Source organism: Aythya marila (assembly GCF_965140915.1).
Source record: "Aythya marila genome assembly, chromosome: 1".
Taxonomy (NCBI): domain Eukaryota; kingdom Metazoa; phylum Chordata; class Aves; order Anseriformes; family Anatidae; genus Aythya; species Aythya marila.
The window spans coordinates 86,146,653-86,160,059 of NC_139042.1; the positions used below are offsets into that span (position 1 = coordinate 86,146,653).

The window sequence follows — 13,407 nt, forward strand, 5'->3', positions numbered from 1 at the left end:
CCACTCTGTAAACCACTGCTGTGTGTTATCTTAAATTCATTGACACATTTCAATCCCACCCCACCCAGCATGAACAACATGGTTATGAACCAATTATATTTAAATCCCCTGCCTTTTTTTTTTTTCCTCTAACCATTCAAATACAGTCCTCTGTAAAACAATCTTTTGTATTTGAAGTTTCGCAAGGCAAAGACTTAATTTGTGGTTCCAAACCTATTAGAAGCACTTAAACACATAATAAGCATTAATGTATCATGTACATGGACCACAACAAATAGTGGATTGAGTGTTTTTTCTTAATGCTTGGTCTTTCCTAATTACTTTCCCAGTTTCTCATTACATTTGAATTTAGTATGACCTAGCTAAAACCTTTAGTTTCATTCAACTAAATACAATGCTAGCAACAAATCTGGGGATTTTTATTTCACAACAGACATAAAGGCAGAAAGAGCTAGAGGGAAAACCAATATTATCATTTTTTTAAGCTAACACTGTTTATAATCTTGACAAACAAATTAACTGATCAATACTTGAAGACTGAGAAAAATGCGAAGTCTCCTAGACTGAACTCCTGACCAAAATAAGGAAATTAAAAACAAAAAGACAAAGAAAAGAAAACCACAAACGTCTCTTGAATAATACATTTCATTAAAATTGACTTAAAATGCTGCTGTAATATTTTGGTTAATTAGAAATACAATATTTTTTGGTCAGGATTTTCTTCTGGGGTAAACCCATCAAGCCACAAACATATCTACAGTCCTTCAGATGAAGCCCCCTCAGTGCCTGCCTCTCCCTCAAAACAACCTCAGCACCAAAACAGAGAGAAAACTGAAAAAGTAAAGAAACATCCAGGCAACACTGGCAACTGAGTTTGTTCAGAGCAGTGGACACTGCTTTACTGATTTCCACTGCATGATATCAATGAATTCAAGAAAAAAAAATTAATTCTAGAAGTCTCTTAAGAGAAAGGAGCATTTATGAAATGCAATCATTTATGTGCCTCTTTTCCAGCTGGCAGCTATGGCAGCAAGGGGCTGGGGAGCGATTTTCTGTGGATCACTCAGTGAGCCAGCATCTGCCAGGAACTACACTGGCAAACCACTCCTCTGCCTTGTAGACCACCCTTACTCTACTAAGGTCCTCTAAGCCTCGAATATTTTAGGAGTATCTCTTTAATATTCCATTTCTAATAGAAAAACATGAAGTGTACTGAAATGCTGCAGCGCAGGCTGCAGACGGAATAAAAATGAGCAGCTCAAAGCACTACTCTGCACTTGTAGTTGCTTTAAATTTGCAGGGAAAACGTTGCAGTGATGAAAGCCCTTCTGTAACGTTCAAAGATCTATTTTAATTTTGCAGTCACTGGCGATTGCCAGCAGTCCCAATGGTCGCCCACACGGAGCTCTGCACCCTGGCTGTACGAAAACTTGTGCTCAGAGAGATTAGGTGCATTAAAATGTATCAGAACTGGTTGCGAATTATATTACATGAAGATTTAAAGCCACGTGGAGAAAAGCTGGTCAGGGTCAGATGGTAGAGGACAGACAGTTCTCGACTGTTCCCTGAGCTGCTATTACGATTTTTTTTTAATAATCTCTAAATCCAGTAAAGGCAGCAGCTGACGGTTTTACATAAGGAAAGAAGTCTGAATTCACGCAGTACATATCTGAACCAACAAGAGCAAGCTGTAAAGAATATTAATGGTTCTTCTCTTCAACACATTTCTGTGGAACTCCCAATTTTTATGGTAATAACAGAGTGAATCATAAAGTAAAATTCATAAAGCCCTTTCCAGCTTACAAGTAACAATTTATTATGGGGACCATTCAAATTCATCATGCTCCACACATCTGTTTTTCAGTATTTATTCTGCAGGAACAATGGGGAAATGGGAAGTTGTGTGGTGTTGGCATCTTTATACAATACTTAGGAGTTGAATTTTCCTGCTTTTTAAATTATTTATTATTATTCCCGCCTCTTCTTTCAGCTATTATTTTAAGAAATACTCTGCACTGTAAGAACTTTATCGATGTATAATATGAAATATGCTCCAAAATACAGTCATGATATTGCGTGAACAGCGCAGGATGGTTTTGGACAGTCAGATAACGTAGCATGAATTTCTGATAACACTTTGGATGAGGTGCATTGTGTTAAGGTGCAAGGTAAGGAACTAATGGGAAACAATTCAGTATTATTAATTTAATGGTGTTTTCCATCTAGGATGGAAAGCTTTACGTTAGTCTAAGTAAATACTATTTTGGACGAACTGAAACTGAGGAATGGGATTCCTGTGAGTTGTTCAAGTTTTAAAATGCAGTACAAACCATGAATAGAAGCCCTGTCTCCCAGGGCTTAGCATCAGACCAAACCCTGCTGAACCTTGTCTTCCACTTGTGAATGGCTTCCCCAGCACATTCGCATTCTCTCTACTGCCAGCTGGCAACAAAACACAAGTCAAGAATTCATAGTTTCTAAGACTAGTGCTGTTTCACGGGCAACGAAGGGAGGATTATTTCAAAGGTAACTCTGGGTGATGCTAACTGCTTAAATCTGCCTGACTCTTGGAGCAATGCTTAAGATCATTACTTTGACCCCTTGCATTACACTTACACTGCTCCACTTAATGTTTTGAGTGTTGTGGTAAAGACTAATGAAAAAAGCAAGAATGCAGAAATCATTTAGTATACAGCTTTGTATCATATTCAACATCCCATGCACACTTGAAAATCACCATCTTACTCTCCACCTCCCAAATCCTAAATCACTTTAAAATAGCTCTTCAAAACAGCTCTTTAAGACTGCGTCCCAAACTCAGGCACAGGTTCATAAATTCTTACTGAAATAAAACCAGAATTGATGTTTTCTTGACATTTACAGCATAGCAGCTTGAGGAAGGATTTGCTAGTTCCCCTTACGCCAGTTCTCCTGTGTCAGAGCCAAAAGCAGAGGAAACATCCTACGAACAGAAACATGGGCTGTCTGAATCTCTCAAAAGAGATTGAGTCCCTCAACAGTAACACTGCATCTGTACGTTATTTTCATATAGATTTCTATTTAACTATACATAGTTATTTGTACACAGTACTGATATTTCCTACCTATTAAAAAAAAAAAAAAAAGAAAGAAAAACACCCTAGCAACAACAACAACAGAAAAAGACCCCACAAAACAACTGTCCAAACCACTGAAATCACCGCATGTACAGCCAAAGCCACTATCATGGCCCTGGCCCAGGGTTTGGACTGCCCACACTCCTAAACGGATTAACAGGCCCCTATTTTGTTTTTTATTTGTCTGAGTAAATACACTGGGTTTGAACATTAAGTGGTTGTAAAAACCCTGCCATCTACTTCTGATCTTCACTGACTGAGTGCAAACCTAGAAATGAAGACTATACAACAGAGTATTAAAATACTTTCCTCTGTCAAAGTGAAATTAAACAAGGTCTAAAATATAGATATGAATTAATTGTACATATTTTACTACTCCTTAGCTTCACCTGTACCAGTTTTTCATAAAAAGCACTTGACACCCTTGGAAAAAGTATACCTAATACAGCTGATAATCAAGAATCAAATATGCAAACTTTTCTCAGAAACAGCAAGAGACATTTCCATCTGAGCTGCACTGTCTCTGCTTTCATCTCACGTTTCATAAGTGTCCCAATGTCACGGTAAAGCATACACGGCAGTGATGTGAATACCTAGGTCTCTCTGTATTATGCAAAACAGCACGTTAATAGTTTTGCATTGTGATTTAAACACAATGCTTTTGTCCCTTAGCCCATACAATTCATTACGCTGTTTACTTAAAGTATGTACCTATCACCTACCTGGAAGGCAAGGGCTTTTAGCCCACAGTAATACTGAACTCCCTTGTTTTTTCATGGATCTACAGCGTACTTTTATGCAGTGTGGGCACAGGCAGAAGGTCCCTATGACTGAGCTCGTTGCTCTCACCAAAAACACCCTTTCTTTGAAGTCCCACAAGGTCAGCTGCACCTGCTCCCTGTAGCAGAGACCCCCAGCAGCACTCCCAAGGGCCCTGAAGCAGGGCCGCCGGCCCTGCCACCACAGCAAATGCCCCCTTGTCCCCTGCTGCTGTGTGCACCTGGCAAGGCCATGGCGAGGGCACCAAACCCAAGGGGCTGGCAGAGGGATTTCTGAAGCATGCGTTTCCTGCAGATGCTGACACTACTGCAATTTATGGCTGGCTTATCATCACCAGAACAACAAAATAAAAGTCTTATAAAGAAAAAAAATAAAGACATTCCTCACCGTGGGCATGCAAAGTCTCAATTTAATTTTGACAGAGTAATGCAACCTGTGAATCCCGGCGCTATTTTTTAAAACTGAATTAACTCCCTGGAGCAAACGGAGGAGATGGTATGGGGCTGCGTGAGGGAGGGCCATGGGGCCACGCACACGGCACCCAGAGCCAAGCGCCTCAGAGGAGCGCAGCTGAAACCAGCCCAGGCTCAGGTGAGGAAACACAGCGAGGGAAGGCCCTGAAAGAAAATGATGCCTGCACCTTCACTGTGCTCATTCTCCCTTCCCAGTGCGGGAAGCTGAGATGGTATCAGGAGAAGAAAGGATGAGGGAGGAAGCCAGGAGGGGCGGCACACGCCTCTGCAGGCTGAGATGCCTGTCCCTGCTGGGCACCTTGTGCAGTCCCCCTCGGCTGCCAAGCGCCAACATTGCTCCCCCTCAGGGGCTCCTTTCCCCAGGCACTGCCGCCTCGCAGCACCTCCTACGCCGAAAGCATCTCTCCGCATTCCCCTCCTCCTCCAAATGTCTTACTTCTCTCTGTCTCCATTCCTTGTTGCTTTCTTTCATGTCTCATCCTATCCTGCCTTTCAGTTGCTTTCATCACTGTTATTTCCACAATTATTCATACTATCTCTCCCCTTGGGTGGGGTCCTTCAACCCAGGCCCTTTTTTTTCCACTCCTTGGTTCCTTCTTCCCATGTTTGGGTTTCTGCTCCTCTCCCTTGAAATCACTCCCTTCTCATACTTCCTTTCCTTGCTTGAGCCTCCCTCCCCATTTCAAGACTTACTAGATAAATGTATTTGCTGCTGCAAGCCAGGTCAGAAAACAGCCTCCCACTTAAGTTAAAATGGAGGCTTTACCTGCAGGGAAAACAGAGGACGCAATTCCTCCTAACACTGTTTCTTAGTGGGGGTAAGAGATGAGAACCTCAGGTTTTCCATCTTTCTGATTTATGACCAGGTGAAAGTTTGTGCCCAGCTGTGCTTCTAGAAATGCTGGCAACTGGGATGCCTGTTGGCATTTCTTCATTTGTAGTAAGACAATTTTGCTAGCTCATTTTGTTCAAATAATGATTTATTCCAAGTCTTCCTCCTATTTTATAAAAAAAGGTTGTGTGTCCCATCACTACTCATTTTACTGTTTTTGTTGTTGTGTTTTTTTTTTTTTCCCCAATATAAACACACATTATCCCTCTTTCAAAAAAAAAAAAGTTTTTGTCAGATTCCAAGTTCATTCTCCTCATCAGTTTCTCAACACCATTTTTTAAGTGTGTTTGCTATTCATTCTGGAAAATGATAGGACCTGGTGATTTCCTTGTAAAGTCATTTGCACAAACCAGCTTTTGACATGTCGATTCTCACCACGGATTTGCTGCAGCATTATTTTGTGTTAGTCTTACCTGAACCCCCGTGTGGAACTCCTTCAAAAGCCTTGAAAGCCATAGCAGGGTCTAACCTAGCTACAAAAGTTACCATGCATGGTTTATCAGCATGGCTTATCCACCCTGAATATGGCTCTATAAACCATTAATTTGGAAATGACATCAAATACAGACTAGAATTATTAAAGGTCAAGACACAAATGATGGAAATTAAAAAACACGAATCTTACAGAATCGATCTGACAAAACAAGTTTAAAAAATACCGAAAGCAAACATCCCACTGCAACCAGAAGTTTCCATTCATTTCAGAATTTGACTTTTATAGTCCCTGCACATACAAAAACTACTTTCAAGCATTAATATTCACTGAAAAATACTTGCTGTCTTTCCTTATTACAGAACTGCAACTACTACCTCATAAAACTTGAGCAGCAGGTAAAGAAAGAAGCAAACAATTCCCCCTGCGCCCATCCAACCAACAGAAAACAAAAACAAAAACAAGATATTTAAGGGATTGAACAAGAGTTTCTTCTATTGTGATGTAGAAGATGCATTAAGAGTTACCACAGACCATACATTACCTCCCATCCTCTACCTTTTCATTAGGCAGCTGTCTTAATCTTTTGCATTTTGCTGTTGGTTAGCAGAAAGATGAATAATTCCCTTAATTCTCTTCCTCCTCAGATTAAATAATTTACAAGTGTGAAAAAGAGCCTGGAGTTGGCTGTGTATTCCTCAAAAGATAGGGCAGAAATTATTTTAGTACTGTTGAAAGAAAAATAGCATTACCCATTCAAACAACGAAAGGTGCTCATCAACTAACTGCTCCTCACCCCTAGTAAGCACTTTAGTCAGTCATCTTTCTGCATCCCTCTGCTGAGCACCTGGCTGCCATTGGTATGTATACACACAAAAATGAGTTTAACCATTGCTGTTCAACTACATGGCAGTAGAAAATTGTAAAAGCAGGAACTTCCACAACACAGGCTTCCACTGCTTGCAGGATTCAGTTACTACACGGGTCCTGGTGCCAACTACTTGCTGTCCAGATGACATAAGCTTTGACAACCCTGTGCAAGGCCAGGCTGCATGGAACTTTGAGGAACCTGGTCTAGGGCAAGATGTCCCTGCTCATATCAGGAGGATTTGAACTACATGCTCTTTAAGGTCCCTTCCAACCCAAGCCATTCTGTGATTCTGCAATAATCTGGGCTTCTTCAGTCAATGGCACAATCCCAGTGAAGATGGCACCTCAGAAGAAGCAGTGTAATTCATATATATCTTGTCAAAGAAATACACTAGTGAATACCACTAAACAATCCTTGCTACCCTAGCCCTTCAGATTCTCAGTCTCATCTCAAAATAGAAAGACTACCTGGAAAGGAGACTTATCAGAAAATGAACAGCGAGTGAAGATGAACTTACAAACTGGAAGCAGCTTCTGACACTTGGCTCAATGTTGCTGCCTCCAAAAGAGGCAACCTCCCCCAGCTGCCGCGGGATCTGGATGGAGTCATGCAGCAGGAGTCCCAGTCGGCGCTGGTCACAGAAGCCGGTGGAGCTCGCCACTTGCTTGAATAGGTCTGGGGAAACAAAAAGGACACCATGGCTGACGCATCATAATGGGGACACAGAAAGTATGGAGGAAAACCGCTTAATTTCAAAGGCTTACAAGTGGGGTAAATGGCCTTGACGGACATGAACGTAAATGTATCTGCAGTTTGTCTGCTTCTCTTCCTACAAACACTGCTTCTGTTAATAAATGTTGATTTTTAATAGGATTATTTATTTGTACCCATGAAGAAAGGACATTCTAACACAGTGCCTATGCCATTACTGATGATAGCAGCTGTAATTCTGAAATACAGTCAACTGAACATCAGGATCTTTGATCCACAGCAATGGAAATGCCTCAAAACTACTGTTTAACAGTAAAATAATCTCATACAACATACAGCACTTCTTCAGCTCTAAGCAATAAGTTTACAATTCGGAAGCCAGTTCTCTTTCAGATGAATTGATCTGGAAAACAAGAGCTCCTAACTTCGATATACCATAATCTTTTAATCCAGGTGTATTTCTAAAATGAAAGAAAAATATCACAGTACGACAGAATCTGTCATCCACTGGGAATGTTAATATCATATTAAATTTTCATTTTTGAAGTGAAATGTCACTTTAAGTCTTATTCTATTACTGCATCATTCTAGAAAAGGATCCTTACAGGACAGAATTATTATCCTTCTGTGAGCCCAATTTAATTTACTGGGAATTAGTTATACTGTGTATACAATGAGGAGGTTTTAGAGTTTGTAATAAGGAAAATCAGGTTAGCATTAAGTGAAATATTTATTTGATAATATCCCTGTTGACAATACATGACCTGAATAAATTCTGCTTATTTTTCAAAGAGAGAAAGAAAGAGAGAAAAAGAGAAGGAAGGAAGAAAGGAATGAAGAAAGGAAAGAAGGAAGAAAGGAAGGTCAGCCACTAGAAAAAAAATCCCTTTTTTGGAGCGTTAGTATTTCACCTGACAACAGGGATACAATTATAAAGGTGGTTCAGCACTTTTCGAGGTAACTTTCCTAGAGCAGCTTTGACACCTGTCTTTTTCCAGAGGAATAAAGGAATGGATAGAGAAAGGATTACATTTTAATTACACAAGTTTCACTTTTACCAAGACTAGTTTTATGATACATAACTTTGAGAAAATTTCTTTTCCATCACCTCTGCAAGCCTGAAGAATTCTGCTCTATGAGAACCAACATTGCTCTGCTGCACAAATATCAGAAAACCTTTAAGAGGTACGACTCATCACGCACTTACAGCAATACTAACAGCAACGGCACTATGACTTCAGCATGACCACAGCCTCGCAGAGACAATTTGTTCCTCTCTCAAAAGCTATTCAGCGTTCAATCAGTGAAACACCTATCAGTAAAACACTGCGTTCTGCAGCCTTAAAAGGGGGTTATGCATTACCATGCATACACAGTACAGGAGCCTATAATATATTAAAAAATGTTTTTCTTTATAACTCTGATAATTCTCAATGGAATATCATTTAAAAAAAAATCTGTATTAATTTTCTTAAAAAGATTTTCTGAATAATTTTTCACAAAACCCAAAAGAAACATCTAAAGAACTAAACTGTGCCATTTATAGCAATTGCCCTAAAATCTGATCCATTTATACACAGACGTATAATTCATATAACAGAATCCATTGTTGGAACTGTATGTTTTCTTATTAGCTTTCTTAAACTTGGATTAGAAGAATAATGAAATAACCATTAATGAAGAATTGCTACAGCACTGGTTCAAACTCTAATGGTGGTGGCTTTCTTTCAATGCATGTATGCAAGACTGATGTCATTTAATTTAACCAGAAAGTTATTCTTGAGAAATACCCTTATCAGCAGACCTTTTCTGGATCTTAGCCTCACTAATGAACTGATTCATTAGTCAGTTGAAACTAAAACTTCAAGTGGATTTTTTTCAAGTATTTTAGGATATGACCCATTAAAATATGCAAAATAACTGCATGACTAATTTTTACTTACAGATAGTAACTATATTTAAACAGTGAGACTCTGATCACATTGTGGAAAATATTTTGAAAAGGTAGTATATTTCAAAATAGTGTAATGCATGATGTCTTGTGGATCAGTGCTGCTATTTCATTTTATTGTCTATACATTTTGTCTGCTGTGGTACAGCAAAAGTGTTCTAGCACCCTTCTATAAGGAAATGTTAAATCTCAGCATGTGAATTCTTCCAACCAGGTGTCTGCACACACATTTTTTGTGTATAAAGGTGTGCTAGACCAGTGGTCTTCAAAGTGATGTGTATGTACCCCAGTGGATGTGCAAATCCATTGGTATGCAGTAAAACATATTTTTGAACAGTTAATAAATTATATATAAAGAAATAAAAATAGTATTTATTTCATCTTTGTCTCATCCCTTTTTAACTTCTATTTTTGTCCATACTTTATAATGTATATAATATACATATAGCACACTAGTGCATATATATAAATAAATAAATATGCATATATTAGGGGTGCACGTTCAAAGATTTTTTTACTGATTAAATTTTTTTTGCATGATCAGAAAGTTTGGTGACCACTGTGCTAACTACCTAGAACAAATAAGGGTAACGAAAACATAATATAAACACAAATTACCTAAAAAAAGAAAGAAACAAAAAGAACTACATTGACTTACATCTGTACTTGTCTTCCAGGTGTGCTTTACAAAGGGATACAACACCAGTTTTGAAAGATAAAACACGGATCCTTCCTGTTCGACCCCTAATAGAAAAGAAACATGAGCTGATAATACAATCCATTCATATAATAACTTGTTGACTATTACAAAGTTTAACATAGTTCTGCAGTTTTATTTTAAAGTCACACAAAGAACCATTTTGCATAGCATACACTAGCCTGCTATTACATACACAGTAAACTGAACGTAAAATATGGTTGTGGTTCCACAGGCATAGTTAAACTGAATTGTGCAGTTGTACCAATTCAACTAGGAACAGTCTCATGCAGAAATAACACCAGAAATAGCGTCAAAGGCACTAGCAAGATGTTCAGGTGACTGATTAAGCTTGCCTAAAACCAAGGAGAACGAAGGCAGGTTGTACAGTTGAGTCATTACCGTAATGGTGTTGTTTCTGAGCTCCTTCTCCTATCACTCAAACCTGAGCAGGCTGACAGCCCTGGTCCTCCTCCACGTCAGTTCTTGCACTGCCTTGACTCAGTCTTCCTTCACGCTCACCTTCACACCAGCTTGTGACATGCCTATGCTATCGCTTCTGCTTTTTAATGTGACTGTGGTAACAACATCATCCTCTGTGCTGCCAGCAGCACAGTGACAAACCTTCAGATCTTCTCTCAGGTACCTGGCTTAGTTCAATTTGCTTCCTGCTGCTGGCTTCCCCTAAGACTTTATTTCACAAAGCATTACAAACACATAACATCTATTGCAAATGAGACATACACAACATAGTAAGTTAACGTCTAAACAGGGCTTTTGGAAACAGCTTTGACGTGCCACCAGTAAAAGACCACCACTGAAAATATGGTAAGTCATGTACAGGTGCACCATACTCATGCACTAGGCTGTAGGGTTCAGCCAACATGCATATTTTCTTTTTAGTCCTACAAAAGCATCATAAGAGTCAACTGTGCTCCTTTACCTCTGTATCTTCCCTGCAACACCTATAAAAGGTGCAGGCAGAAACTTGTGGACAAGGCAGAAGTGAGAATTTGCAGCCTTTTAAAAAATAAATAAATAAAAATCTTGTGTTTTTCACCATGAACAAGCATTTGTTGCTTACCTATGCTTTCCCCTCTCCGCTCCTTTTAGTCCTCTCCCTCAAACCTTTTCCAAATTAATTATCATCTGTGTCCTGAGAAACTCCCGCTGATGAATACCAGGCTCATGCAAATTATACAGGAGAAGAATGTAGAATGATTATTTCCCTGCAAGGCATATTAAATTGGAACCTGCACGAACCATGAGTAGTTCAGTTCACTCTACTCTCCTCCCAAGTTAAATCAGTAATTTAGCATGCTACTGCAAATGAGCATGAGTGACTGATCAATTAAAACAAATCTGAAACGTGCTGGATTTGCAGAGCTGTGCCCGTAATTAGATCAGTCATTGACTGTGAATTTGATTAGTATCTTTACAAATGACAGTTTTCAATTATAAGAAAAGTAAAGATTCAGTACATTGAATTAAACGTCTCCAGTACCACTATGCACTTCAGTTGATCTCTTCCTATTAAGTTTACAATGAAAACTAAACACTTGTAACCCCAAGGTCACCTCTCTACCAGCATAATTCAAACTTGAATTTCAGCAAAACAGCTAGGAGCTTTCCTCACACATAAAACAACTCTGTGTTTCATCGAGTCCTGCAATATACAATTCCCTAGCATACCTAGGGAATTGCCTCGAGGCAGCCAATTATAATTTCTAATGCTGTACTTTCAGCAGAGTGCTACATAACAAAAGCTAGACTGGACACAGCAAATCTAAACTGGATGGTCCAGCTTAGGAGCAGCCTGGGGAATTACTTTTATTTTCCTCTCTGCCACTAGCCTGGCTGATCTGGATTAACATCTCTAGTGTGTCTTTTTTGTTTTTCACCAACTTCATATATACGTTACTCATATTAGATGATAATTCAAAACTGGATCAGAGTTCAGTGAAAGCCAAAGCAGATTAAAGAAAAAAACCCTGGCAGTTAAATGAACACAGCCCCATTCCCTCCTACCAGTACACTATACAAAAATATAATGTAATGTGGGTAATCCACTTCACAGGATTGTACAGCTGCTGCAGATGATGTTACAAGCAACTGTCTTATCAGACATGATGTTGCAGGAAGAGACTGTATACACATCTGTACTTTTTTGTGTGCAGGTGATCACTGAAGCTTCAGTGCTGTGATAAAGTGGATGGAAGAATGATGTTATGGCACTACCATACAGTTCAAAATGTCAGTGGCAACACAGTAATTGTTTCATGTCTTTCCATTTCTACACATGAATGTTTATTCTGCCACAGTAATGAGCATGTCTGGCTGAAGGTAGCTGATAAGAACACAAAAAAAAACAAACAACAAATAAAGACTTCCACTGACATCTTTTTTCACTAAATTCACTAAATACAAAAATCATGGCTTAGTCTAAAACCGACTTACAAAATGTGCTTTGGAATTTATCTGTGCGTTCTGAGCAACATCACTAACTCGTTCAATGGAACACTGTTATAATTTTATTTAGGTAAATTTACTCTCTTGTATTTATAGTTATAGGTACCCTTTTCCAAATTAAATTTTAGATGAAGCATTTCTCAAATCTCCTGACTGTGAAGGGTTGTAAACACATCAGAGTATAGTTGAGTCTCTTCCAGCTTTGAGCAAGGATTACAGATTGAAAGTTGTAGAAAATGAACAGCACTGTAAAGGTTTAGCACACAAAAATACAGACATGCAAGAGTCTATATGATGGCGTTCATGTGTTGCTCTTGAATTTCTTTACCTGAAGAAATTTTAAAAGCCAGGCAAAGCGTTGACCAACAGAGGAGGTGCAGTCCTGGAACTGCTCTGAACACAGCAGTGTGTTCTCTTTTCCAGCTCTCTCATTGCTTAGCTTAATAAATCTAGTCTTGCATGCCTAACCAAGGACTGTATCGATTCAACTAAATGCAGCCATTAAATCATTAGGTTTCTTAAACTTTCACTCCAACTGCTGTTTTTCCAGCTTCAAGCCATTCATTTTACAATGAGGCAGCCAGCTCATTACCCTTTCCCCCTTCCCCTTGTGGTGCTTCGGAAGCTTTTCAGTGTGCAATGTTTATAGCACCCATACATACGTGTCATAGACATTCAGCAGCCAGTTGAGGCACATGTCCACGCAGAGAGGAACATTGACCAAGTTGTTGTGCTCCTGTTCCAGTCGATCATAAATAGTGGTCAAGCAGTTAATGATCTGTAGAATATCCATCGGCTGGTCATTTTGCTTGAGGTTGTGCTGGTCCAAGGCATCACATGCAGCAGACAGACTCAGGAGATCCACTGTTAAAACAAACCAACACAATAAAGATTGCAGAGAAACAGCAGTTGTACTACCTGTACCCAAAAGATAAATTTAGGTACATAAATTTGCTTGGCTTACATGCCTGGCCAAAGCACATTTAATATCCTCTGAAAGTCAGGTGCAAGACT

The 13,407-nt window shown here is 39.2% G+C and overlaps 1 protein-coding gene across 11 annotated transcripts in view; it reads right to left on the reverse strand.

The window, feature by feature from the left end:
* Positions 1 to 13,407, reverse strand: part of DMD (dystrophin) — a 1,245,415-nt gene that overhangs the window by 50,481 nt on the left and 1,181,527 nt on the right. For all 11 annotated transcript variants that reach the window (XM_082770266.1, XM_082770264.1, XM_082770258.1 and 8 more), the window contains 3 exons: positions 13,056 to 13,257; positions 9,886 to 9,971; positions 7,083 to 7,240 (listed from right to left, as the gene is read on the reverse strand). In XM_082770266.1, coding sequence (XP_082626392.1) covers positions 7,083 to 7,240; positions 9,886 to 9,971; positions 13,056 to 13,257 — 446 coding nt within the window. The remainder of the gene's footprint in view (positions 1 to 7,082; positions 7,241 to 9,885; positions 9,972 to 13,055; positions 13,258 to 13,407) is intronic.